Raw genomic sequence first — 25,776 nt, 5'->3', positions numbered from 1 at the left:
ATACCTGGGTAAGCATCGAGGATGATCCAAATACACGGCGGTTGGCTTCTTTCTGCCTAAAAGCTCTCGACTCTTCCCAGGTCCCCTGGTGAATAGCCAAGAGACAAAGCCTTTGCAGGCCAACATACGGATACTTCGTAGGCTCTATGAGCATACCTACTCGTACCTATCTAAGCTACGTAGGCACCTAATGTACCTAGCTAGATAGCACATCCACCACCACAATGGTTCAAGCCCCCTTCCCTCTTCCCCTGTAACTCTCCAAATATTGCCCCTCTTGTTATAGTGACCCTTAGTCGTCAAGTTGAGGACCAGCCACCCAAACTCGGGAACTCTCGCCATGCGGAGCCCCCTGGGTTCTTCATCCCTACCTCGGCATGAACGCCCCGAGACACCCAAGAAAGGTCATCATAGGCGGGCCCACCTTCCTGCTCAGGTCCCCCTTCCCCTTCCTGCTCTGGCAATGATGTTTCAATTTCACATGAAAATGCCCGAAACATAAACGCGTCTGTCCCCGCCATGCCTCGTCATGTACTTTTAGCCACCTACAACATTGCTCACAACGACGAAAATTGGCAGGTTTTCGTCTCCATAAGCTCGATTGTGCGAGTAAGTCGATCGAGAGATTCAACACGGATCATACGGGCGCATGTGCTAGTGCTGTGAGAATACAGTCAAGATCTTCGCCTATTTCTTCACCGCCATGTGATCACCATCCGCCATGTCGGTATCACCTCATTTGGTGGTTCCGGCCAACCGTGGGCTCTTCTTGGTTGAACCCATGAATTTCCGACACTACCCGATAGTCTGCAATGATGAGGTTTAGTAGTAGCACAGGTTAATGAGTAAGTGTTTTGGCCGTGTTCTGCTATCATGAGCGAACATGTGATTACAAGGAATGGATTGGCCTAGTTCAGCTATTGATTGTGGTCTTGTTCGAAAAGACCATCATGAGTAACTGACAAGTCTGGCAAAAGAGGGAAACAATAATCCATGACAAGTCAATGCAAGACTATTCAGAAACATCTACTTCTAGTTCTAAAACAACTCCATGAGAGGCTGGAAAGAGTATATCTCCGTGTTTTCCCGATCCAGATATCCGCTCATGAGGCATGACTCACGAAGCAGACAAGCTCATCGAAGATGCCCCGTGGACGCATTGCCATTGCTGCCGCCGAAACCATGGTCTCTGGTATCGCGTGCAAGCCATGCGTCCTCTTTGGCTTTACGCATTTCGCGTCTTCGAGTTCGATAGTTTCTGCAATGCTCATCTGCTGGATCTTCAAGGTCCACTCGACTGAATCGAAACCAGCTGAAATCCGCTTGATCCGTATCTTGCTTTGAAACTGCTACCTTGCTCAGCGAGCTCTGGGCCGCGGAAACGATCACTGAAGATCCATGTGCCTCGTTGCTCTCCCGTGGTGGCAGACCTTCTCTTGAAACAATTACATGGGAAACTGATGGCGCCGTGGCGACAACCACCTCAAGTCCAGCCTGAGATACTGGTCTGGAGTTGGGTGTTTGTCTCTTCCGCTCTCGGCTGGCCAATTCCCGCAACACCTCGTCATGTAGGTCATTTCCGAGGAATCCCTCACCCACGATGCGCGGTTCTTGATGTTTTAAACCTCGTGCAGCGGAGCTGGGTCCAACATGCTGCTTTGGATCGAAGTTGAGGAACAACTCATTGGTCATGTCCACAAGTGGCCATTTGTACGCGGGAGAATTTGTGTCCTGTTTCTCACCAATTGCATTGCGGGTGTGTCTGAGGCGTAGGGTCGAAGGTAGGTCATTGACGCTCACCTTTGAATTTCCGACAGATGCTGCTGTTTGGCATGGGTCTGGTGTGACGACGATTTCTGGTGGAAAGACCGACCCTGTGACCATGGAGGCGGGTCCTGATTGTGCCAGCAAAACGCGAGCGTCGGAATTGACGTTTGTTGACTCTGACGGCCCTTGAACGACTGGACCTCGCTTCTTCCAATGAAGCACGCCACGACAGCCCACTGATTTGTCCGGAGTTGAATGTCCTGTTTGTGGTTGTTTGGTCTTGCTTGCCGATGGAACGAGATGGAGCTCGTTGACATGGTGTCCACCACCGAGCACACGTTTGACTGGAGTAACTTTCTTGCCAGGACCAGGAACAGGAGCCTTTCTGGGAGCCTCACCCCAGCCAGGCTTCAAGAACGTCGGAATCGTCCCTTTCGCTGGCTTTACTGCCGACCTAGGTTGGACGTCAGTAGATTGAGCTTGAAGACCTGGTTTCAAAAATGTTGGAATGTACGACTTACACTGCTTAATTTGTCCACTGGATTTGGTATATTGTTCCTCCTGACCCTTCACACCAGCTTGCAAATTTCTTGGAATTTCCACCTGATCTTGTTTCGCAGCGAGTGAGATTGGTGCAAGGCGCGACAAGAAGTTTGGAAAGGAGGCGACTCCACGATTTCCACCACTGCCTTGAGCTGGAATGCCTTCTGAAGCGATAGGAGAAGTGAGAATTGTGATGTCTTGAAGAATCTCGTCGTTGTCCATCGCAATCTTGTGCGTGTCTCCTCCCTTCGACTCAGGCCGATACACTGGGAAAGCCGGGAGTTCCACACCAGCAGCATGCAACGGAAATGCTTCTGATGCAGAGCAATTATTATATGCGACAAATTTCGTCTCTCGATTTCGGGTTCCGGAATCGTCGTTGCCATCATCGGTGTATGCTGCAGCGATTCTGACGAAAGGGGTATCTCTGCTTGCTCCTCCCGCCACCGGGGGTGGGTAGGTCGAGGGCAACGAGAGTTCACCACGACGGAGACCTGAAAACTTTTGATCGTCGCCAACGATAAAGCTGTACGTTCGAGGCAAAGCATTTGATCCCACTCCATGGTTTGCATGGCTACTAGCCTCACCAACCTGCTCACCAAGTTTGTAAGCCATGATGATCAGAGAATGGGGGTCTCAGCAGTTGGGAATACTAGCAGGTCGAGTTTGACGTGATTCAAACAAAGTCTTGTGGAGAGTTTGAGGAACTAGTGGACTGAGATGAGACTGTTCGGTTTCAGCTCGGGTCCAAAAAAGAAGGGTACAGGCCTTCAGTTGAGGCGCGATTTACTAGGATTTTGCTTATATTCTATGCTAAGCTATCCTGAATCGCCAGATGGTGGCCATTGTGCTTCAAGATCGGCACACATGTGTAGGCATTGTCAGCAGATAAAGAAACTATGGGACTGAAAGCCCTTGGAATATCCAGACTTGTTCCTCAACAAAAAGGCTTTTTCCAAGGCAACACACAAAGCAAACAAAGGGCTGGCTATTACTGTCAACAGGATCAAACTAGTATCCTGGCGAGCTCAACCAAGGCTGTCATGCGTAATGAGGATGCATTGCCCCTGAGAAAGGAAACCGGGTCCGACATATCCATACTGTCAATTCGACTCGTCGTACTCGATGAATCCGTCCACCGCCTTGATCCTCTCGCACCAAGCCACTACAGCCGGCCAATCCTTCAGATCAAATCCCGAATTGTGGGCAAGATGCGTGTACGCAAACAAACAGATATCAGCAAGCGTGATGCCATCGCCCACGAGCCACCCAGACTCGCTCTTGGACAGCCGATCCTCCACGTAATCGATTGCCTGGCGCGCGGCCACTCTCTTACCAGGAAGCTGCACGATACGGTCCTCGGCTAGAGTCTCTTCGCCCAGGACGTACAGCCAGTAGCGCAACGTGGCGACGGTGGGCTCGTGGTTGTTCTGCTCGAAGAACATCCATCTCAACATATCTGCACGCTGCAAGGCCGACGTCGGAATCAGGTTGAGTAGTGGTGATGATGCTGTAGATGTTGAGGAGGACAGCGACGCTGCGTTTTCGGCCAGGTAGAAGCATGCCGCATTGCTCTCCGGGAGGAGCGTCGTGGCGTCAATCTGGAGTACTGGAATCCGTCCGAAGGCCGAGATGTTCTGCAGAAACTCCGGTGTCTTGGTCTCGCCGGCCAGGATTGAATATCTTCGCCGCTCTAGTGGGATGGACAAGAGAGCAGCGGTCAGTTTGATCTTGTAGCAGTTCGCGGAAAGGGGATCTTCGTGGAGGATGAGTTGCCCCATATCTGCGTGACCTAGGTATGTTTGCGAGTATTTTTCAGACACGGCGTGAAGGTCTGGCCTTGACTGCGGGGATTTGGCTGTAGAGATGATCTGATATCACGATGAGTTCTGATGGACCACGAGTAGGCAATGATGCGGATCTGAAGGTGTAGCCTCTTCATATAACAACAGACTCGATACCGTGAGATATGTGATCTACCAATCAGGAAGCTGCCCAGCTCGACCAAGTAATGTCATGGGCGAGGCTAAAATACGCCCTTGCGAAGGTCATGCCAAATGCGCCCTTGTTCAGTACTTTTGTACGATGCAACCTCAATGATCATGCCTTTGAACACAGAAGCGGTTGCTGGCGTCTCATGGTTGACTCGTTCATGAGACGAACAGATAATGGCATAAGTGCTCCAAGAGGATTGCTTAACTAGTCACTGGGCGAAGTTTGGGCCACAAAAGTGATCGAGGTCATCATAGTCATTGCTGTAGGGTTGCTATTGCTGGTAAAGCCGGCGACAGACTTGTGAAAGGTCCTGTCAGATTGGAGAGCGCTTTTGAACTACGGAACAACCTGCAGCGCAGAGCCGAGCAGAGTCATATAGCCCGTGGACCAATTTTGGCCCCTCTCGTCGCAGTCCACGAGGCCCGTATTGCTCCAGATATTGATGATAACGCCCTGAGTATCTCGGTCTCCTCAGGGACGGACAGATTGGAGGCAATGAGAAATATGGAGCTAGATTTCAAGGACATGGCCCAAGAATCGAGTAACCTCCGCAGACGTGTATAGATAGCAAGCCTGAGGAGTAACCGGGCACATCATTGGCAGTAGGTACGGTACGCCTGTGACTTTCCTCAAAGCACAGGACGCCAAAAGGTATCATCCGGCAAGCTGCTTTTTCGGGCTGTAAGAGAAAGGTGCCAGACAGACATTTTGCGGGGCAAAGGTATTCCTCAAATCCTGCAGTAGCTACTTGGTAGCCAGCCACGCGTTTCCAACTTCAAATTGACCAACTCCAACTCCCAGTAGGAGGACTCGGTTCGATGGCCCATCGAGGAGCAAGAACGTGACTCAGCGATGGCTCGCTACAGAGATATGTAGCATGGGACTTTGAAGGCCGTGTACGAATACGAGATATCTTGATCCAACAGGACAAGAATTTCGGAACTCGCTCAGAGAACGCGAAGCTGATACAGGGTCTGTCCGCGGCGCATGTCTTTTTAGAATCTGCAGGTCCAGTCTCCGGTCCTCGACATCCAGTTCCCAGACGGCCCTGCTATTTGATGTGCGTTTAACGGCATTGTCTGCCTCATGGTCGTTGTCGAACCCCAATGGGAGCCTTACCGATCGAGGCAGTCGCATTGATATGTGTAAGTCTTTGGACTGTGGATTAGGATTCACGTTGGTGGGTCTTATCTTGCGTAGATTCAACGTGCAATGCTAACATACGGATAGGCAGGTTCGCAGGGAATGTTCATGAAGCTAAGTTGCGTGGACACTAAGCAGGGATGAGGTAGCTGTTCGTTTTGTGTATCGGCGTGTCGGCAGCTATGAAGGCCCGGTCGACAGATCAAGTTCGGTTAAAAGTCGATCTTTCACGCGTCAACAGTTTCTCTCACAACCATGTCCGATCGCTTGTGCAAGTTCTTCGATAGTGGTACTGAGAGCCTTGTAACGACTTTACGACTAGGGCGGCTTCGAGTTTGTTAATTGTGTTTAGTGTCCCTAGGACTAATATCACGTGCAACGATAGAGCCGGCACTGGGTTTCTATCTCCAATTGTTCTGATGTCTACCTGATGTGCTCCTAAGCATGTTCAAAGTCCTGCACCAGCAGAGCAGTCACTCGATACAGGATGACTATTTGCAATGGTCATTCGCTAATCCAAGAAAACTTTTTACCAGAAAGGAAAAGCCCATCGCTCGTGGAGCTCATGTCGTTGCTGATGAAGAGTAAAGATATATCTCGCCAGCACCAAGTCTAGGAGTTCCAAGACTAATTTAGGCAGCGCCACCACCGCTGAGGCGGATGATTTGACCTGTAGGTTGGTGTGTTAGCTCTGGGATGAGGGTGGATTCCTCGGTAGCATGACTTACCATTGAGCCACTCGCTGTCATCATGGCACAAGAACATGACAACTCTGGCGATATCGGCAGGGACAGCGCATCGACCAAGGGGAATGAGTTTGGCAATACCAGCCTCAATGTGCTCGATGGGAGTGTCCTTGGTGGCACCTGGGGCGTAATGCCATGCGTTCTGGTGGAACATGTCGGTCTTGATACCACCGGGGGCGATGGCATTGGCAGTGATGCGCTTCGGACCACCATCGGCAGCGAAGGACCTGGTGAAGCCTTCGACGGCCGACTTTGATCCAGCATACAGAGCGTGGTTGGGGACGGACATGCCAGCAGCGATGGAAGACATGAAGATGATACGGCCACCCTCTTTGTGGTATTATGTCAGCAAGATGAAGGGCACGTGCAATTGGACATCAACAAAAGTAGTGCTTACCGCTCAAGTACTTCAAGGCATGTTGGCCAACGAAGAATTGGGCACGAGTGTTGAGGCCGAAGACTTGATCATAGAGTTCCTCGGTGACATCCTCGGGCTTGGAGAAAGCCTCCATACCGGCGTTGTTGATGACGATGTTGAGCTTGCCGAAAGCCTTGATGGCCTCTTCGAAAAGTTTGGTGACTTCGGAGACCTTTGAGATGTTGGCCTGAATGGCAACAGCCTTGCCGCCGGCCTTTTCGATCTCAGCCACGGTGGCAAGAGCGGGCTTTGCGGAACTGGCATAGTTGATGACGACGGCGGCACCACGCTCAGCGAGGGTTTTGGCGAGGCCAGCACCAAGACCACGGCCAGCACCGGTGATCAAGGCCACTTTGCCGTCGAGGCGGATATCAGGTTTGGAGGCCATGGTTGATATATGAGTTTATAACAGGCAAAAGGGTGGAATGGAGGGGTAATGAACAAATGCTCTGTGGTTTGAGAGCAAAGTGGAATGGGAATGATTGGATTGGTGACTGCACGAGCAATACACACAAGGATGGAAGATGATGATACTTGGTAGTGGACTGAGCACGCCAAAGCAGAAAGTAGAATGGTAAGTGAATAAAAGAAAAGGATAGGGGTAAAGTCCGATGCGATGCGTGGCCTTCAAGTTTGAGTTGTTGTGTGTGCGTGGAAATGGAGGTCCCGATAGAGCCCCCGCCACTAGCTCGGTGTGATCCATTCTCGTCTCGCGCGCTCGGCGGGGAGAGTCAGGCACGACCACTGGCACATCACGATCACGGTCACGGTGGCCATTATCGGTGAGTCGGTGAGCGAGGTTAGGTGCGACCACTACTGGCACGCCTCGCGTGTCGTACTATGTCTGTAGGGCAGAGATTCGGAGGGCGAAATCACCATCCAGACTGCAGCTGCTGAGATGTCCAGCCCAATCGAGTTCCATTCTCACTCTGGCGGTGAGATGAGTGGCCATGTTGAGAGGCTACTGCGGGGCTTGATCAAGAGGGGCCAACGGGCAGAATGCTCCAAGATGCCAACAAATCTATCTTACAACTGGGCTCTATTGCTCTTTGTGTTACTTGAACAATGCTAGCGGTCAGGTGCTTGTTCTTGCTCTCCTATTCATCATGCCAGTTATGGTGGCAGAGCAGAAGAAACGGCGATTCGCCTTTTGGGTACCGATAAACAAATAAACAAAATTCCCTAAGATTTTTAGTTCAACAAACTGGCGGGGTCCGAATGTGGGTGCCAATGCTTTGTTTATCTCAGCTCGTCTCAATCGGATTCAACGAAAGTTGACCGACATTTGGTACTTACTCACAAGGTACTCAGGTACTGATCTAGAAACTTTACTCAAGTACTGAATCAATTCAACGGCACTGATAGACAGTGCTTGGCATTGAGGCCGACGAATTGTGTCCGTTGATTATTGGTGAGAGGTGATGGAAAGGTCAAGACGGCAGCCTCAGCTCCGTGAGATCTGACCTCGAGTGTATTCATCTTCATCTGCCATTCCTTTAATGGTGCTATTGAGGGATGGAACATTCTACGAAGACATCCAATCTACCCCTCACTGATGGATATGTTCGCGCTCATATCTCAGATTATTATTGTTGAACGAGGGAGAGCAATGTCTCATCTTAGCCTGCAACTCTCGTGTCGTAATATTCGTATTGGTGGGTATCCAAGATACGACGAATGCTTGAGGTCGGTTGAGGAAGGCATGACCATGAATCAGCATTATCATTTCACAGCGAGCACTTGCCTGTCCTCCGAAGGCTAGCAGGGATCTCATTGTCTCTGCAAGCATGGGCAGCACGGGCAGGGCAGCAGTGCAGCAGTCCAGGAGCGGGCAGACGGCAGGAACTACTTAGGTACTCGTACTCGTCCGGTCTATCTTTAGTCCCCGGCATACCTTCCCTGAAGAACTTGAACATTTGGGAAGAGAGGGGTAATCGGACCTTCCTTGGCCCCCCCTGAAAGCTCGTGTTGCTTCTTGAGCTTAAAGCTAAAGATATTTTTTGGAGGGTGGGTGGATGATGTCATCATTATTTGTTTTATTTTTTCCGAGTGGGAAGGAACGAGCAGTCTCTTTCTGGCATTCTTTCCGTTCACACCACAATGATGAGATGCTCACCCACTGCAGAGCAAGGCTGCACGTTTATCGCAGGTATCCTCGGGTTCGAGCTCCAGTGCAAGCACTCCGCAATAGACGTCCCTTCAAATACACTACGAATTCCCTCCATAGTCCAAGTCTATCGGCTTAACCAAAGTCCGATACAATAGCTAGTCCACCCCGCATGCCACAAGTGTCATGCCATTGACGGCCAGTGCTGAAGCTATTCAACCACCATGTCATTCACCTCTGCTACCGAAACATTTTGTACGGCAACTGCCAGGTAGATTGCAGGGCCGATCTGTAGAGACCCCGAATGCTCTTAACATCATTGATAATTAGTTGTCCGTCAACCAGGATTCTACGGACATTCTCTATCCCATGCCACTGCAGGTGCCTCACCCACCAAGCTCGACTTAGTAGTCCGTCGTCTGAAGCGTCCCTGAAAAGACTCCCAAACGATCTTCAACGTGCATATTGTCCGGAATCCTAGTTCACTCGCGAATTCACTAGTTTCATAGACTTCTGCATCGACTATCCACCGATGGGGTGAAACTATGGCCAACTATCCACGAAACTGTGACGGAGTTGGTTGAAGATCGGCGTCCCAAGGCCTCCGATTGCCCGACATTTTGGCAACTCCAACTGAACCTGTAACGATGCCCACTACGGAGCTCAAATCTGCACGCAAACAAACGTCACCGACGAAGCGAAAACGTCGATGCATCATGCCTTTGGAGCTTGAGCTCCGTCTCAAATGCAGCGATTCCTGACAAAAGAGGGAAGAAATAAAGCTTGATCTCCTGAAATAAATCCCCGGGCGTCCTAGCTTCTGGTGCAGGACGGGGTTCACATGGTAACTACGGAACAAACTAGATGATAGCGCATAGACAATGGGCCATGACCCAACCTTATACCAACTTTCTGCCCCATCAATGCGTTGCTAGAGTGTTTCACTTCTCATGAGCCAGATGTATATGAAAGGCCGCCTCCCCAGAGCCCATACCGGGACTTCTTTTCATTCTGTAACTTGGACGACGCCCGAATTATGGTGCACTGTTCGTTGAATGAATCCAGACCAGGATTGAGATACAAGCATTACTCATTATGTAAGTCATTTCAGAGACCTATTAACATAGTGCAACAGTCGACCAGGGGTTCCCGACATGGACTCAGTAATTCAAGGCCACTCCGTCCCGCCCTCGTCCTTCGTCGAGGTGTCCACACCTCTGTGGGAGAGTCCTTGGTTTTCAACAATAACACTGTAAAAGAAGAGCCGGTATCCCACGAACGCCTCAAGTCATCGTTACCACCAACGCCATGATCGAACTTCCACGACAAGTTTCATGGAATCCATCAACGCTTGAAATGCATCGCTAGACGATAATCCCTGTATATGCCTACTTCGTCACCACTCCCAGGTGGTTCTGGTCAGAGGCGGTGGGGGGCTTCTAATATTGTTGGTTTTGCATGGAGGTCCAACAAACCATACATACATGGTTGCACTGCAACAGGGATCCTGTATGTTGAGCAGCAATCTCAGAGTGTAGAGCAAGGATACCAGCGTGACGAGCAGCCATCACTGACTCGACTTCTGGGACGGGGCTGGTGGCAGACGAGCTCGATGATGAGAAGCCGGTGGTAACTCGGTAGTCTTTGGTTTTGGGACTGTCCAAATCCAGACCTAGACCATACGGAGCTGAGCCATGTTGGATCTGCATAGGGAGAGGAATATGATTTGGGGTCGCCATGCCAAGGTGATTGCTCATCTGGAACTGGTCGCTGAGTCTTTGGAATTGCTCACCATGATCATGCAACGGTTCAGCAGGCGGCGTCATCAGGTCGGTCATGAAGTTGGTCTGGTCAAAATCCAGCATGCTTCCATGGCCACTATTGAAATTTAAGAAGTGATCAGGCTGAGAATCATAGGGAGTCCCGTGCATTGGCAGGAAATGCTCCATATGAGGCATGTCCGGCACAAGAGGGGTCATGGGCATACCCATGGCCATGGCCATCTCGGGTGGAGTATGCGTGAAGCCATTTGGAAGTACATTCGAACCCATCCTCTGGCTAATCATTACAGGTGGAGCGGGGCTGGGCTGAACTGGTGCGAGACGGGCAGGCATTATAGGTGTCGGTACGTGCCGGTGGGTTTCTGGCAAGCTCTGGTCGTGCGGTAGAAGGGTATGATGGGCAAAGGTGTCTGTCTGGCGGTTAGCAGCGACCGAAACGACAATCGTGGCGAGCTTACTGGTGGGACTTCCGCTCATCCCAGGGCTATGGACAAGGTGCTGGTGCCCTGGAGGTATTTGAGTGACCTGAAAGGTCCCTGACGCATGGATGGATCTTTCTGGTTTCGGCCTTGAAGACTGACTCCGTCGAGTCTGGTTCTGAGCAGACCGCCGTGTTATCCTTGCCGCACACACAATCTGTTTGATATTACATCTGGAGCATGGCACCTATGCTGAGAATCAGAACCGATCCGTCAAAGAAAGCAGGAGAACAGATGTCTCGAAGGAGCTCTACAGGTTGGGCTCAATCATCAGACAGATCATCTGAGCCGACGAGACGCCAAACCCCTGCCGCCCGTTCCATGGGGAGAGTTGTGCTTGCCCACTAACCTTCTTGTCACACTTTGCTTTGGCCTTTGCGCAACTCACGCATGCTATTACGGAGTGTGCTTTGGGTGAATCCATGGCAGCCATGACCACTGAACGAGGGGTGAACTGTCTCGGGGGTGGCTCCATAAAGATGGTACAGTTGAACGAGTGGTAAGCTGTTCAGTCGTCGAATAGATGGAGGGGAGAAACAGCTCGAGGGGATCAGCACATTTGAAGTCTGTCGAGGGTTTAGGGAGGGAGGCAAAAGCGAAGGAGGTGCTCAAATATGAAGAGAGGGATCTGGAACAATTGCTGGCAGGACTGGGAGAGACCTCGAGACCGGAGGCGTTGGCAGTGGCAGTGGCAGCGGCGGTGGGGCGAGCAGGATTAGATTAACATTATCTAAAGAGCAAAGCGAATGTACGTAGGGTAGAGACAAATAGTGGTAGCGAGGGTCTAATAAGAAAGATCAACCTAAAGGCTTCCTCAAGACGAGGCAGGAACGTGAGCGAGAGTAATACTAAGAGTGAGAGTATGGTACAGACGGGTATGTGTTGAAGGAGGCGGAGAGCGGAATCAAGGACTGGGTCAGCTCTTTCTAAAAAGTCGAGATCGACGCTGCGGTCTGGATGGAGCTTTCGCATTACGATACCTGGCAATGAGATCCGTGGACATGGGGATAAAACAATGCACCCAAATCTTGTAGGCAGAATCTTTGGGTGGAGAGTTGCCGCCAACAGTCATGTTCCATCAATTCGTGTATCCCAGAAATCATTTGGTCATGACCTCGTTTGTATCCCCTGTAATTAATACCGTACCCAGTGGGGGTGCCTTGCCGAAAGATTCGTGATGACGATAGTGATGCAGCTTGGAGCCAGGATGATGGAACAGGCTTCAAAGGGTCAAAGGGGGGCCGGGGGGGCTTCTCGGGCCAAGCAGTGGGATTCAAGGAGTAATAGGCGTTGGTGGGTGCCCCTCTAGGGCTAGAGGGGGCGCGGGGGGAGAGGTCATCACAGCTGCCGGTGGACAAATGGCAGCCCAGGAATTTGAGACCTCCAGGGTTGGACAATGCCCGAGGCGCCTGAAAGGGATGGGCTCGGGAAGCACATTGTTTACAAACAATAGGAGCAAGACACATGCCTTTGCCTTTTGTCTTTGTTGTTATTGGGTGCACTGGCATAATTGCCAACGATGCAAAGGCAGAGAGGCACAGGCTTTTACAATGCCAGTCTGCCAGTGTGCCACAGGTGTACATGCAAACACATGTCTGTTTTGATAGACCTACACCACCCTCGTCAACGCCCGCTCGTCTTGGGCATCCAAAGCTGGAACAGAGCAGAGTGTTAATCACTCAAAACAGCCTGGTGCAAACGCCTTGATTCCTCCTTGTGGGCATTGAAGCATGAGGCTGATGGATCACTGAAAGACGAATCGGCCGCAGCTCTGTTCTTACCCACCAGTGGTCTTTATGGGATGGGCATCAGAGGCACCATTCTGGCAACTCAGAAGTATATCTCTCGTAAATATTGACACGCACTTGACCGCTCGTTCACATACAAGTGCGTACTCGTGTTCCAAGGCCGCGGACACTCATCATAAACGAAGCAAAGAGGATGACTCGCCTGACTACGATGAGGTAGCATTTACGGAGAGGATAGATCATTCTCGCAAGCTAAACGCACCTCTCGTTCTACGCCCGATCTTCCTGCTAATAATCATAACCGGCATCCTGAGCTTGGTATCTTTTTAAAGTTCCTTGTTAGATTTCGCTTCGAGTGCGAGGTGATGGAGTGACGCCGTTACCATGCACCAAACCTTGACCACAGGGCGGAATGTCGTCAAGGATCTTGGTTTTTAAAAGTCTTGACTTCTCCCCTCACCCTCGCTGCTGCCGTGTCTTACATTTCTGTGTGCAAAGATCGTCACTAGTAGCAGTAGGTTGCCAACCTCGACCTAGCCAGCTAGTAGTAATCAATGGCACGATATCGTTTCCTCGCTGTTCTCCCGCCCGTTTGCCACCCTGGCCTTCTATCCGTTGCAAGCTTCCCCGGTCCCTGCGCAAGCAGCAACCTTTGCGTTGGTCACTGTTGCACGAGGTCAATGACAGCTGTTGTGCTGAGAACCCGCATGAGCTGTGATTTTTCGTCCCTTGAACAAAACAGTCAAGTCAGCCACCGACATCCAGGATTGGACCATGACCTTGGACGTTACGAGTACCCATCTCCCAATTGAGGAGAAATCAAAAACACAAATTCACGTATCGAGATCGGACAACCGCAAAATCTCCTCACCAAGAGGAAGCTCTCGCGGAATCATGAGTAATGCGAGTCGTGATACTGTGCTTCAGCGCCTTGTCCTTGACCATAATCCCCAGGTTTCACTGGATAGCTGTTATCGTGCTGGTATCAGCTTTGCCAGAGATACGAAGCAGTGGCTTGTTCTTGACCGCCGATGATGCCGATCCTACCGGCCTTTCGGAGAGAATGGATCGTCACCGCCTTCAGCCAGCCATACGAACCTCATATCAGTGGAGGTTTACAAGAGGACCAGAAACACTTTTGACCATTTTGCGCCGACGCAGCTACTCCCACTGAGGGACGTCAAACCACTGATCCTTCAGCCGTGAGTTGTTACTGGGGCCGAACTTCGTATATTTTATGCCAGCTCATCGACTTCTATGTCAATCACAAAGGCAGCAGTATCTATTGGGGTGCGAGGCTGCGCATTCAGTGCATCTTCACATCATCTTCGCCTATTAAGTCAAGTCTAGGATTGGCTTTTGATAGTGGTTCGGCAACAGAGTACGTACAACGGCTGAGTTGTCAACTTGTCATTGCACTCTCGCGGGTTCTTTAACGCCTACTCTTGGATTCATGTCCTGATTTGGGTGCACACAGGCACATGTCCAAGTGCTTCAATCAAAAACGAGTACATGCGAGTCGCTCACCAACTGGTCATTTGAAACGATCAAACTCCCACAACAGTACCGAAACCACTTTGGTATGAATTCGAGCAAAACTTTATCATGCGACACCCCCATACGGAATAGTGGATTGAGTTTGTTGAAGCTCGGCATCTGGCATTCTGCATTAGCCCCCTGTTGATTCTCCCACATGGAGCATCCAGGTCGATACCTTTATTGCGTAGTCGTACTTTTTTTCTGCCAGTGGGATTGAAGGGTAAGATCCATGGAGATGTGCTCCAAGCTACGACCAACTTGCTGGTCCAAAAATGGCATCAGATCTGGCTCGTTGCCCAAATCGTTGCGATCGTCATCCCCATTGCCTTATCGATTTGCAGATCGCTGCCACCTTGAACATTGTAAGCAGATTCAATTTCGAATTCGAACTCATCAACGGTTTTGATCCCGAGGTCGAACTTTTTCACACCTCTTAGCGATCAAAGCCGAGCTCCACAAGAAGCAATTCTTGAGATCTGACTCGCGCCTTCCGTGTGCACTGGCCTGGAGTTCAACGGGTAGGTATGGAGATTCATCCAAAGTGGTGAATCAGCGAAAGCTGGCTGTCTCTCCAGTTGAAACTAGGCAATTGACCTTCGGCGATTTTGGGACCCCGCCCTGCAGTCAACCGAGAGACAGGTGACATTCGCCTTCAACTTCAATTGACATTCAAAAGCAGTCGTTGTCCTCTTGTCATTCATTGGTGCTTTTCATTTACTCGTTCATGTCGGTTCCACTTATCTGTCACCTTCCACAAGTGGTGGGACTCAGGAAAACCTTGGTTGTCCCAGGCTGAAGACCTTCACAAAATCAGGCCCAGGCTTCTTACCCTGAAGGATGCGTCCGCTATCCACTTCGGGCGTAAACTCCGACTCAACGTTGCGTCGATTGCGAATACGCTCAACCGGACAATTCAACACGCCATATTTTCACATACGAGGTAGACAGCGTTTTAATGACGACGTGGAATGCGCCCAGCGACTAGACAATGTAGCTTGACATGAGTCATCCCTGTAGCCCGGTGTGCTTTACTTTGACTCTGAATTCGTTCCCCCAGCCTGACATGCAGAGCAATCGTTGTCCCGTCGGTTGACTATTCAGGAAGTTGGTTGAGATCCACCAAAGGGCGTTACACTATCCCAACGAAGTATCGAACAACCGACGAACATCGATGCAAATAAGCAGTAAGAGCCGCATGTAAGGCGTCCTCAATCCTCCAAGTCCAATCCTGCAGCTCGAATACGACAACAATGGCGGCGGCTCATCACCGTTCAATCTACTAAAATTGATCTACCCAGCATGATGGCAACGAACAAGGAGTATACTTTGTCTGCGGAGCCTTTCGATAACTAGGATGACGGCTCTCTCGCAGGTTTGTTAAGAACAAGGATATAGTTAAGATGCTCGTTAATGATATCACATGATAATAGTTTCCCACCGGACTTTGTGCTGCTCGCCCCAGAAATGGGTAACGTCCTCCATGCCTGATAGTGCGGAGCACGTGGTGAGACCGACTATTGATCAAACTAATCGCTAGTATCCGTTGCTACTACGATCGACAACCAGCGGTCTTGACTGAAGACACGCATACGTGCGACTTGACGCAAGCGATGATTTCTGGTCGTGCTTGGTTGTGCAACTTCCAAAAATGGGATTCATACGTCTCTGACACGAAACCGACATCAGACTTTCGTTGCAGTGTCACAATTCAGGGTACACGAGTCACTCAATTGTGCAGAATGCACCTCAACTTTGGGGTCATCATTATGTCAAAGATCACCGCCTATCGAGAGTGCGAATATTCGCCGAGGAACCACTGGGACAGTGTGGACAACAATGCCGACACAACAACCAAATGCGACTATCGCTTAATATCGTTCTTGTTGGTGGTAAACTCTTATCTTTACACCGATGACAGGTACGCTAGAGTAGGTTTCATACTCCGTCCTCTAGTGTAAGTGTGATTTGCTCGAGGTAAACCAGTGCCAGTACGTCGACCAAATTCCATGTGGCCCGCTGTACGGGAGGTAGGTCCCCAGCTTTGCCATTTGGTACCGAATCTGATACACAGGTCGCACTGGTCAACCGTCTGAAGTTTGAAAAATCGGACCTGTGCATTCCTAGTGGCCGGGTTTTCGCTTAACATATATCACAGCAGATTTCCCTCGCACTCGCACGGCAGATTATCAACTCTATGTCTATGCTAGTCATGTGGCTCTATCGTTGGTAGCGAGCAGAAATGTCTTAAATCGAACGGTCAAATCGGCAATCGTCCGGAAATCCGAGCTGATTGTTCAAATCCCGAAAAATTTGAATCGAGCTGTGTGACGATGATCCTCGGCAGGCCCGACAGATACGATTCTCTGGTGACACAAAATACTTTTCACCGTTAACTGGTTATCCTGGGAGAAATTCGGCTGATTGAATCTCTGTTGTGCAATGTCCAGGACCGAGGACATCAGAAAGAAGTCCGGCAGTTTATACAGGCCGTTGAATCCTCTTCCTTGGCATCTAAAGCCATGCTGAGAAGGTTCAGATATCGCTGGGGCGTGAAGGCATAGGCTGTTTACGACATTTCTCTCCATGGTAATTCATTCACGATTGCGTTTTTCTGCATTCTGCGCATCAAGCCTAAGCAGTTCCTCTAACGTTCTCTCTTAAGTTGTTATCCATTCACGGGTGAAAGTACCGGCAGCGGAAATGGTTAATAGTCCACAAGAGCTAACAACGAAAAATCCTGATAATATTGGTGAGAATCTGCAATCTGATCCCTGCCGCATCTTGATATCCAACATCCACAACGGATAAAGTATCAAGATCTTGCTTGGTCTGGATCATTTACGGAAACATGATCCGATATGAATGCGGAAATAGGAAATCATGCGATCTTGAGATCTGTCTCAGAAGGGACTCCCTGCAATACATGTGGAGAGACTTGAATCATACGATTGCGGAGTTATATCTCAGATGCTCGACCCACGCGCTCACTGGCATGGATCTGTGGACATTCGAGCATACACAGCACTTCAATCAGGAGCCATCCTTGCACAATATTCGTCAAATGCGCCGTTCTCGATGATTCATACATTATTTACATTATATCAGGATATCAGGATACCATTTCCGCTGGGCAAATTGCCATGCGGGTATCAGGGTATCATCTGTGTTGAAGGAATGCCATGACCTGCATATCTCATAGCATTGCATTATTCAGGTGGACATCTAGTGCGAACCCGCAAGCAGGGATCATGAATAGCGCTCAATTTGTGTATGTGTCTCCTTGTGTATTGCATGTGGTAGCTGTTGGAGTCGCTAAAGTCGTGATTTCACCACCTTTTTTCATTCACATCATGACTTTGCCCCACAACATCTCGGGATATAACATGGATGACGAATAGATCCCGTTCCAATATTCATGCCCACCTGGTTCGCTGAATACATCACGCCTACCAAGTCGGTAGTCGGCGGCGAGTTACCAAGGCAAGAACATACGATCTGAGCAGCTATCAGTCTCGTACATGCATATGCTCGTTCGCTGACAACAAGACTCAGCTTTCAGTAATTTACACTTTGTACTTATGCTGTCACTATTCAGCGGGTCCGCATGCATGGCCTGACGGCCGCTCGAACCGTAAAGTTTCCGATACTGATACTCCATTTTCCAGACCCCTGGGCCTGGAGATTCGAGGCCACCCGATGATGTGGCCGTGGCCACGGCCACTCGTGCGCCTCAGATGTCTACTAACGATTTCGGCGCTTTACAGCCGCCGATTCTGCGACCGGGCAGACATTTGAATCTCTTACTTGGTACTTGTATCGTTTTTTCCAGACTCAAGCGAATGTTACGAACGCCCAAGGTTCAGAGGCCGGAAACGCCAGTGGACCATGAAGCTCGATGTTGGCCCTGGGTACTGATGTCGTGCACATTGCGAAACAGAATGGTCTATTGCCGGAATCTGAATAAGCTCCTTTTTGGATGACCTGAGTCAGTGACGAATTGGCATTCTCAATGTGATCGATTGCTCTACTGGGGCTAATGGAGAAGTATGGTTTTCTCCTGAAGTGGGAAATATTTCTATGAATGAAAACTATCATTTTTGGTCATTTTTTCATTTATTTCGTTCATGAACTAAACAGAACCGGTCTGTGACTTCTACATGGATATATTTCTCCTTACTATGGAAGTATAGAGTGAGAGAGCTATTGCAGCTCCGGTAATCGGCTCTTGTTGGATTGTTATGGCGGCTTCATCATTCGTCTGAACCAGAAATCCCTGAAACCTTGGGGGAATACATGGCGTGGACCTGGCCACTAAGTCCAAAGCCTTGCTGAGAGGAGAATTAAACAGTTCAACTCAATGCCCTACGCCTTTCATGGGGCGAAAGCAGATGTAGGGTAACCGCCCAAAGAGGTATTGACTTGCAAGACTGAGCCAGCAGGCTGTGGACATAAACTTCGAGAACGATAGCGAAGACGACGTCCTGCAGTCAGAATAGTCTATGCGCCTCGAAAGTCGCAAACTTTCCCGGAACAAGGATTTCCAAAGGTTCGAAATCTTGCTTAGAACAAAGCGGCCGCCAATAAGCACGAGTCTACGGAGAATATTGAAGATATCCCCGACTTACTGCTCAGCTATTTGCTTATATTATGATCCAAATCCTGACCATTGGCTAAGCTCGGCAAGTCGGGCTTCCTGCCTAATGAACATCGTTTCCCCCCATGGATATTTCAAGATCCATGAACCCGGGGATCCACTGCAAGCATGACAATCCTTCAAGTATTCCTAAAAACAGCATGAGTACCGGGGTCGAGAGGAAAACACGTATCATACTAACCCTGAAAAAGCCATTTGCTTCGCAGCCGGTGTGGGGGTTGCTGATAAACTGAGATGCAGCTCAAGTTCTCACCGTCAAATTTGCGAGGGCCGAGGAATTTCGCTCTTCCTCAAGATCGAATTTTCGTACGATCGTCACTTGGAAAGGATCGGCTCCTTCTCGTGAGGCCTCGCTGCAGCAGGGAGCCAGGTTCCCCAGTCTAGGTAGGGCTGAGTGGCTGCATCTTCTCTACGCCTTATGCACGCCATGGGTTCAGGAACATCTTGATAATCAATTATCAGTGGTTGATGTCGAGTGATGCCGCATTCCCTCTAGACTCTCAACGGCGCCACAAGATCGATACCTCGGTGCGGCACGTCAAAACGGTCAGGCCACGACCCAACCGAAAGTCTGACACGGTCCTGCAAAGCCAGTCTAGCGACTTAGTCTGTCGGAAAAACTCCTGCCGAGAAAGATCCAACATACGAATAATGTGATGTCTAGATCGGGCACCTTAAACGTTGCGACATAATTTCTGATAAGGGACCCTCCAACCAATCTAAGTTTGGCTTGGTTGCCTCGCTTGCCATGTACCTGGGTATTTACTCTCTCGCTTGGACCGTAAGGCTGACTGTATCCTTGGTATCGTACTTAGGCTATGTCAAGCGGAGCACTTACTTAAAAGAGAAAAGGAAAATGATACTGGATTGGACGTCCTGGCGAAAATCGAGTATTTCTACGAGAATGAGGTTTAGTTTTATGAATTCCGTAGAAGCTCTAGTAGTTTAATGTCGTGCTTTGTCAGTCACTATTCCGTCGGGCAAGGCTCTATGCCACGGGTACGGTGCCTCTACCTAGGTAGGTAATTAAGCACCTATTTGACGATTCACCCACTTCGAACTTGGCACTTGACTTGACTTCAGTCGAACTACCCTGGCGATCTCTTGTATCCCCTATTATACACTAGTATTCGTTTACTTCGAATTCAAAAGACAGGATCATATATTGCGGACCTCCGGAATCACCAGCATATATTCTCTCACATAGGAGGACGCCCGCCGTACGAGAATCAAGTTTGCACAAGGCTTGTTTATCTGAAACCCTCTAGGTAGCGCCACATGAAGATTGAATAGTTCGCTTGAATTAGTGAGATATTTGTGAAGTACGACAACCGCATGTCTCTCCCTGCTTCCCTCAGGCGGATCAATGGAATTCGAGACAGTGCACTATTGTAGTTGAAGAATGCTTGTGACACAGAATTTCTTGCACTTTGCGACAATTGTTGTCGTAATTTGCTTTGTCGGTCTCGCACCACTCACTCGTCACTTGCAAGTAGCTTCTCGACGGCTGAAACTTTGTCTTCCATTGTTTGCGACTTATCAATGCGACTTCCGATCCGAATATCAGACTGGATGCGTACAACACCGTTACCGTGCAGCAGTGCATGCGCCTGGCCGATCACACGAGTCACTTCATCCCATGATCCTTCTGTTTGTGATATTGTTAGCAGCCGGTCTACGTGATAGGGATATGTAGGGCTCCAGTGCTGTGTAACCTACGCGGTAGCGTAGTGGTGCAAGGTACTCAATGGCGTGTGCTTGTTCCCTCATAAGAGCTCCCAGTCTTGGTAGCCCATATATTGTTCTCCTCACGCCCTGTTTACTCTCCCTTACATGCAGGGGCAAACATCGCAGCAACAAAGCCCAGTTGATCACGTACCGACAGTTGTCCCTGCAGAATGCATACTGTACTTCAGCCCAGACTTCTTCATTAGCCTTTGCACATCCGCTATTTGTGCTGATACCGATGCTGTTGGTGTGCCGATAGGGATCAAACAAAAATCAGCTGTAGCTTTGGCCGGGGTTGAAAGAGTTGAGATATCGATATCCGACATAGTTGCGATTTTAGAAGTGAAGTCCTATGTCCCCCTTTTGTATATTTATAAGTGATCTGGTACCCAAGTAACCTTGAGTAAGCTGGCAACTGATCGTTGAATGTCTAGAGAAAGACTCGAGAGCTACGTCTTCACAAATGCAAGGCTCATATATTTCCGTGGGGGAGGGGTACCGTCCCCCCAACATGCTCCTCATCCACCCGAATTTGCCCCTCTTCCAGCAGCGTCAGGTACATCTCCCGCCTATTTCCGAGGCAGCAGATCAAGAATTTATATATTATCAGTCCGTAAATCCATGACAAATCTTGGACACACTTTCGCGTGCTCCTTGGGCTGAGTGGTGTAGTGGTTATCACATCTCGTTCACATAGTTGAATCCATTGGTCCAAAAACCAAGCCGAGAAGGTCGCAGGTTCGAAACCTGCCTTAGTCATCAGCCGTAGTCCGTGTGACTATCTCTTTATCTTTTTTGGAAGAGCACTGAACAGTGGTGGTGGAGAAATACATTTTTGTATACGGAGGGATGTCTAGATTTACCCAAAAGTTGTGAAAGTAGATGAGTTGTGTGCCAAGAGATTAGTCCGGCTCTACCCGTTACCCCTTGGCATGCAGCCTTGTCTAACAGCACGTAACAACCACCCATCCCAAGACGCACATAAATGTTGGTTCAGGTTTTATTCCTGGATTGAAACGTCCACTTTTTGCACATGGCCTCGATATATCGACCAACTAGGTTAAATACTACATTGCTTTGCTCTTCTCAACATTGGTTCGTGGGTAGGAAGGCCGACGACTTTTTGCGTCCCAATTCTGGTTCAACCTCTCTCCGCCACAGCCATGTGGGGTGTCCCACTACCACGAACCAGCACTATGGTAGCTCTAGACGAAATTTGCTAAGCTGAGTGCCAGGGCGGGTCTTTGGCTCATCATGATGGAAAAGGAGAGTTTAGTCATCAATGATCGCGATACTGGTCGGATTGTTTACGTCTGCGTAAATCAACTTTCATGCCAAATTTGGCTTCCATTTCTGTCACTGCCCACCTGGTTTGGCTCAGATTCCCTAGTGTTGGACTGCAGATCCAGAAGAACTGATTGAAGCATCTAAATTCCTTCTGGGTGTTGCTGTGCCATACACAGAGTATTATCGAGTTCAGTCTTCATATCTTGCGAGTTTGGCTTCAAGCTTTTGAATCTCTTCTCGGTACTGCCTGGCCATCAACCGAGTGTTTTCGAGTTCATCCTCCATATCGGCGAGTTTCGCTTCAAGCTGTTCAATCCTCACTGCACCTAAACGTCGCTGCTCATCCGAGACAGCTTTCTCATGGCGGACAGTAGCAATGGACGCAATACCGGTCGCAACAGTTTTGTGTGCCTCCTTGATGCGCATGCCCAAAATCTTGTCAGGCTCACTCACAACATCAGAATTCAATTTGAACAACCCGGCCTTGACTGCCGCCCAGAACCCAAGCTCTGATTGCTGGAGAGGGGCTGTGCGATTTGAACTGAATGCTCCGGTGTCATCTCTCCTCAATGTGAGTGCTTGACGCTTTCTGGCTTCCCCTTTCCAGTTGTATGTAGCAGCACCACCGGGCTCTTGTTGCTTCTTCCATGCGTCGTAATGGTCGATGAGCTTTGGTCTTCTCTCTTCCGGGATTATATAGCTGCCCTCCTTGTCCTTCGCAAAGATAATGTCTTGAATGTAGGGTCTCTTCACGAAGCCTTCTGCGGTAAATTTTCCTTCTCCTTGCTCAAAGCGTTGCTTCCTGGTCTTGGTGTACAATGCAGCAAGTTCTCTATTGGTCTTTGCAGCCTTGACACGGGTCGAGCTTCGGCTTGCGTTAAAACCGGAAGTGCCGGTTTCCTGGACCTTCTGGGATGGCAGATCGCTCGATTGGTGTGCACCAGACTCGTCGGTATCCTGTGATTCGGTTCTCGGTCGCTTCTTTCGTCCAACTTGTTTTGGTGGTGGCTTTAGGCAATCTCTGATGACATAGCTTTCGTAAACAGCGTTGAACTTCTGAACACATGACACCAACTCCTCTCGGCCTTCCGGCACCCGATGGTTCTCCTCTCTTTCTGCTTCCGGGTTTTCGAGAAGCTGCACTGACCATTCGCGAACATCGATCCAATATAGCCCGATGCTATTCACCATATCACGCAAGGAGTGCAGCCAAACGTCCTCGTAGTGGGGGTAGTCTGCATAACATCGGCAAGTCCAAACCAGTAACATTTCCACGATTTTGTTGTATTGAGCAGCAGACGAAAAGAAGTTCTGGCCTAACCACCATTTGAGTTTCCCATCTGAGAGATACGGGCCACTTTGCGGACTGGAAGGCATTCTTTTACGTTGAATTTCGACCATGCCCTCCTCAGACTTGATATTGGTCACCGCGACATGACTAAGTTCCTCATCGACCAGACTTAGATGACTTGTAGATGTCTGAGGACTGGATATTGTGTTCGCCAAAGATGATACACAATCGTCTTGAGATTCCATCTTGTCAAAACTGCTCTGAGAAATTGTCTGTGAGTCTCGGCAGCAAGCAAGTGTCGAAGACCTGAAATTTTAAGGATTGCTGAAGGCGGGAATGACAAGGTTTTAACGAAGGAGAGATAAGTGGTAAAGCAACTTCTCACCTGAAGTCGGGGTAGGTTTCAAAGATGAAAGATCGATGATGACTAAAGTGACTACTTAAGTGAAGAAGGATCTATCTAAAGTCGAGTTGATCATATTACTATGGCGTCCTCCCTGGTTTCAAACGGAGGGATGTTTAACTATAGAATATTGCCATCTGTGGTTACCTCTTTGAGTAGAAGATACAAGCATCATGGCTTCTATGAGAAGATCTTCGATATACGGACGTCCACTGCAATACTATAATTTGACTATAGAGGATCCCCAAAGTTCTTCTTCATCGCAAATGAAGCCTTGCTAGATACTTAGTACTGTATTCCCGTCCTCCTACTCAAGGTACTAGTTTCTGCTTCCATACCAGTCCAAAGGTGCAGGACCTACAGACAGCTGCTGAGACTCACGGGAGATGTACGCTTATGTCCTTAGAGAGCCGGCTCAGCCAGGCTGTGAGAAAGCCGCATCGTCTAACTGTCTTGCCGTCTCGTGATATTGGAGCTTTTCACTCCCGCAGGGGAGGAGGAGGGTGTAGGATATGTCATTTTTTCCCCGCCAGCTTCAATATGACAGCGACAGAAAGGGAAGGGAGTTGGACAGGAGAAACAAAACTTGAGATCTTCATAGAGTACTTGCAGTAGACACAGGTAGTATCGTAGAGCCACTAGCAAGTTTAGCGTACGCGCTAAGTACATTAGTGTGCAAAACACTAGCTACTGATATTCGGAGGTCGCAGGCACCAGATTTTCCCTACCCCGTGTCATCTTGTTGAGTCGTACATACACACCCGGGAAGGGATCCTGCCTACCCCGTGGCCTATTTTTGCACAGAATTCAGAATCCGCTGATCCAAGGGGATTGCCTTGCTGTGGTAGGTTCACCCAAAAATTCTACTCAGACACCAAGGTGCTGTCTGGGACGGGATCCTGCCTACCCCGTGGCCTGTTATTGCACAAGATTCAGACTCAGCTACTCCATGGGGATTGCCTTGCCGAGTCAAAATTCTACCCAGACATACAAAGTGCTGTCTGGGACGGGATCCAGCCTACCCCGTGGCCATTTTTTACACAACATTCAAAATCGGCTGTTCCAAGGGGATTGCCTTGTCCAATTGATGTCGCAACCCAGATTTTACGAATGTTGCCTGAGACGCGATCATCCCGACCCCGTTTTTCATTTTTGCATATAATCCCAAATCAGTGAGTTCAAGGGGATTGCCTTGCCCAGTTGATGTCGCACCCGAATCTTGTAAGGGCTGGCCTGAGACGCGATCATCCCGACCCCCGTTTTCATTTTTGCCTATCATACCAAATCAGTGGTTCCAAGGGGATTGCCTTGTCCAGTTGATGTCACCCCCAGATTCTACATATATTTCCTGAGGCGCGATCATCCCGACCCTGTATTTCATTTTTGCATAAAATATCAAATCAGTTGTATCAAGGGGGTTGGTTGCCTTACTACTACAGAACCTCTCAAAGTGGATGTTTGGAACCAGACCCGCCAAGGATTGAGATTGTACAGTGCTGCTTTTAGCAGGATTTCTGTATCTACGAGCTACTCAGTCTTCGGTATCTCCGTCTTGGGTAGTAAATGGCCATTCCTAGGTCAAATCATGGAATACGTCGATAGCGAAGACAGAAGAACGACAGTTCGAGATTGAAACGAGAGTCACGCTGCCCGTCCAATGAAAGGCGGAAGAGCAACAAGGCGGGTGTACTTCCTAGCATCGCTCGAGAAGGCGGAAGGACGAAGGCCGAGACCAGAGACGTAAGTCAAATGCTGTTGAAGGTGAGTGTCAAAGTGATATGATCTGGCTTTCGTTCGTACTTGTCCGTATTTCTTGAGTTCCGCACTAGCACCTATACCTACTCACCTGCTGCTCTTGTTTTTTGTAACTTTCTTAATGAGACCTCACCCCTCCGCCGCTTGTCGATGCGTTGACCTTGTCTTTTTCAATCAAACGCCTACTCCTCTTCTTGCGTGTTAACCACGACTTCTCAAACTTCAAGCCTCACGCCTCACCACTCCTGCTCCTCTTCAAGTTGTTGAAGAGGCATCTGATTTCATCCGGACCCACTCAACTTGTAAGTTATTTCAACTGTCTTCTCAGCTATCTGCTAACAAGCTGATGGCTCCAGGTCCTTGTCAGCAACTCTCCGGTCAAATCGACTACA

General features: G+C 49.4%; 6 protein-coding genes and 1 non-coding gene across 7 annotated transcripts; 1 reads left to right on the top strand and 6 right to left on the bottom strand.

The window, feature by feature from the left end:
• Positions 1–1,134: 1,134 nt before the first annotated feature.
• Positions 1,135–2,925, bottom strand: LTR84_008869 (uncharacterized protein; the record flags this gene model as incomplete). The annotated part of the gene is made up of 1 exon (XM_064852412.1): positions 1,135–2,925. One exon carries the CDS (start codon positions 2,923–2,925, stop codon positions 1,135–1,137), a length of 1,791 nt encoding a protein of 596 aa, XP_064701387.1.
• A 488-nt stretch (positions 2,926–3,413) lies between these two features.
• LTR84_008868 (uncharacterized protein) lies at positions 3,414–4,091 on the bottom strand (the record flags this gene model as incomplete). The annotated part of the gene is made up of 1 exon (XM_064852411.1): positions 3,414–4,091. The coding sequence occupies one exon, from the start codon at positions 4,089–4,091 to the stop codon at positions 3,414–3,416; it is 678 nt and encodes a 225-aa protein (XP_064701386.1).
• A 1,989-nt stretch (positions 4,092–6,080) lies between these two features.
• On the bottom strand, positions 6,081–7,000 carry ARP2_2 (Arp2/3 complex subunit, actin nucleation center; the record flags this gene model as incomplete). Its single annotated transcript, XM_064852410.1, has 3 exons — positions 6,081–6,118; positions 6,177–6,524; positions 6,592–7,000. The coding sequence occupies 3 exons, from the start codon at positions 6,998–7,000 to the stop codon at positions 6,081–6,083; spliced, it is 795 nt and encodes a 264-aa protein (XP_064701385.1).
• A 3,158-nt stretch (positions 7,001–10,158) lies between these two features.
• On the bottom strand, positions 10,159–10,977 carry LTR84_008866 (uncharacterized protein; the record flags this gene model as incomplete). Its single annotated transcript, XM_064852409.1, has 1 exon — positions 10,159–10,977. The coding sequence occupies one exon, from the start codon at positions 10,975–10,977 to the stop codon at positions 10,159–10,161; it is 819 nt and encodes a 272-aa protein (XP_064701384.1).
• Positions 10,978–20,395: 9,418 nt separating this feature from the next.
• Positions 20,396–20,974, bottom strand: LTR84_008865 (uncharacterized protein; the record flags this gene model as incomplete). The annotated part of the gene is made up of 2 exons (XM_064852408.1): positions 20,396–20,568; positions 20,800–20,974. 2 exons carry the CDS (start codon positions 20,972–20,974, stop codon positions 20,396–20,398), a joined length of 348 nt encoding a protein of 115 aa, XP_064701383.1.
• A 331-nt stretch (positions 20,975–21,305) lies between these two features.
• On the top strand, positions 21,306–21,407 carry LTR84_008864. The gene has a single exon. It is a non-coding gene; the product is annotated as a tRNA-Val (tRNA).
• A 717-nt stretch (positions 21,408–22,124) lies between these two features.
• LTR84_008863 (uncharacterized protein) lies at positions 22,125–23,471 on the bottom strand (the record flags this gene model as incomplete). The annotated part of the gene is made up of 1 exon (XM_064852407.1): positions 22,125–23,471. One exon carries the CDS (start codon positions 23,469–23,471, stop codon positions 22,125–22,127), a length of 1,347 nt encoding a protein of 448 aa, XP_064701382.1.
• Positions 23,472–25,776: the final 2,305 nt, after the last annotated feature.

The sequence above is a fragment of the Exophiala bonariae genome (assembly GCF_035927105.1).
Source record: "Exophiala bonariae strain CCFEE 5792 chromosome Unknown scaffold_34, whole genome shotgun sequence".
NCBI lineage: Eukaryota > Fungi > Ascomycota > Eurotiomycetes > Chaetothyriales > Herpotrichiellaceae > Exophiala > Exophiala bonariae.
Note: the sequence above shows the minus strand (reverse complement) of the source record. Positions and strands in the feature narration are given on the sequence as shown.